Source organism: Colobus angolensis, unplaced genomic scaffold (genome assembly GCF_000951035.1).
Source record: "Colobus angolensis palliatus isolate OR3802 unplaced genomic scaffold, Cang.pa_1.0 Scaffold264, whole genome shotgun sequence".
Classification (NCBI taxonomy): domain Eukaryota; kingdom Metazoa; phylum Chordata; class Mammalia; order Primates; family Cercopithecidae; genus Colobus; species Colobus angolensis.
Genome location: NW_012115866.1, coordinates 326,651 through 328,171, shown reverse-complemented (window position 1 = coordinate 328,171; position 1,521 = coordinate 326,651). Strand labels below are relative to the sequence as shown.

At 54.1% G+C, this 1,521-nt stretch overlaps 1 protein-coding gene across 1 annotated transcript in view; it reads left to right on the top strand.

The window, feature by feature from the left end:
* The first annotated feature begins 221 nt into the window (after nucleotides 1-221).
* Nucleotides 222-1,521, top strand: part of CRTC3 (CREB regulated transcription coactivator 3) — a 131,350-nt gene continuing 130,050 nt past the window's right edge. The window contains exon 1 of the mRNA XM_011947416.1: nucleotides 222-431. Coding sequence (XP_011802806.1) covers nucleotides 423-431 — 9 coding nt within the window. The 5' untranslated portion in view covers nucleotides 222-422. The remainder of the gene's footprint in view (nucleotides 432-1,521) is intronic.

Below are 1,521 nucleotides of genomic sequence, written 5' to 3'. Positions count from 1 at the left end.
CGGGAACCAGCGGCTGGGAGGGGGACCGGAGCGGCCGCGGCCTCGGCGCTTCCTCGCCTGGCGACACCCGTTAACCGTTCGCGATCCCCGGCGGAGGTGGGAGGGTCGCCGGGTCCCGTGTACGGGGAGATGGGCCGGGGTGAAGCCCGTGGAGGTGGGCGGCCGTGCGAGGGCGGCCTGAGCGGGAGGAGGACGGAGAGCCCCGAGAGGAAATCGCAAACAGCTCGGAGGCCGGCGGGGTGGCGCGGCGCGGCTTCTGGTCGCTCCGAACATCCCCCACCATCGAGCCCTGCTGTTCTGCCGGCGTGGAAGGCCGTGGACACCCCAGGGTCCCACGCGCTCGTTGGGGGAGCTCTGTGCACAAGTCCATCCAGGGCCCGGCCCTGGGGTGGCTCGGGGTGTGGGTACCACGACGGGATTCCATGTCGAGTGTGAGTCTCTGCTCCTTTTACTCCTTGGAGGTGCTTTATTGGGTCCAGTTTACTTTGTTCGGCCCCGGATATTTAGGGAGAACTGACAAGCGTCGCTGGTGACTGAGGAGGGACCTGAAGGAATGAGTAAGGCGCGAGCCGGGACAAACACCTGGCGAGGTTAGGTAACCGCTGAGTGAGGCAGTGGAGGATGGAGAGCCAACCGAAGTGTCCGCGCAGGATTGCAGAGAAGGAGGGTCAGCAGGAGTGGGGCTGGCCTTGAGGATCCTGAATGCTGACCTTGGAGGACCATCGGGAGGATGGGGGAGGATCTGCAGATACTGGGGGACCGAGGTGGGGGAGACAGCTTGAAAGAGAGCTGAGCGCAGAGTTGCAAACCAGCTGAGTTGCAGACACATTATTTTTTGGCTAGCGCAGTGTTTGGGAAAAATTGAATCTGTTGCCAGAATTTTTAACTTGGAAGACTTCCACACAAAATCCACATTTCCTTATTATTTATTTATTATTATTTATATATATTAAAAATTGGGAGACCTGTTAACACTAGTCCTGAATTCCTGCATGACAGCTATGGACAGGCTGGAGCTGGGTGATGATGAAAGGGAGCTCAGCTCCCTTTCAAATGGAGCAAGAACTCTAGTTTGCCACCGTCCACACCACTTTCTGTCACAGTCCCTCAAGGGGAAGCTAGGTGACAGTTGCCATTTATACTCATGATGGTGTTTTCTTTAAGTGAAGTTAAGGAAAAAGTGAAATATTTCCTGTACTTACATTTCAGTTCACATTGAGAAAAAATATATATATAGAGAGAAAGAAGCTGAAGGTTTCAAGAAAATGTTTTCTTATACCCTGTCAGCTTCACTCATTTATTACCTGCCTGGCATCCACTGGCATTTACTTCTGTGACCTTGTTTAGATTCAGAGATGAACTCGATAAGCTCAGAGCACATTAAAAAGAATGGGTGGGCTGGGCGCGGTGGCTCAAGCCTGTAATCCCAGCACTTCGGGAGGCTGAGACGGGCGGATCACGAGGTCAGGAGATCGAGACCATCCTGGCTAACATGGTGAAACCTTGTCTCTACTAAAAGAA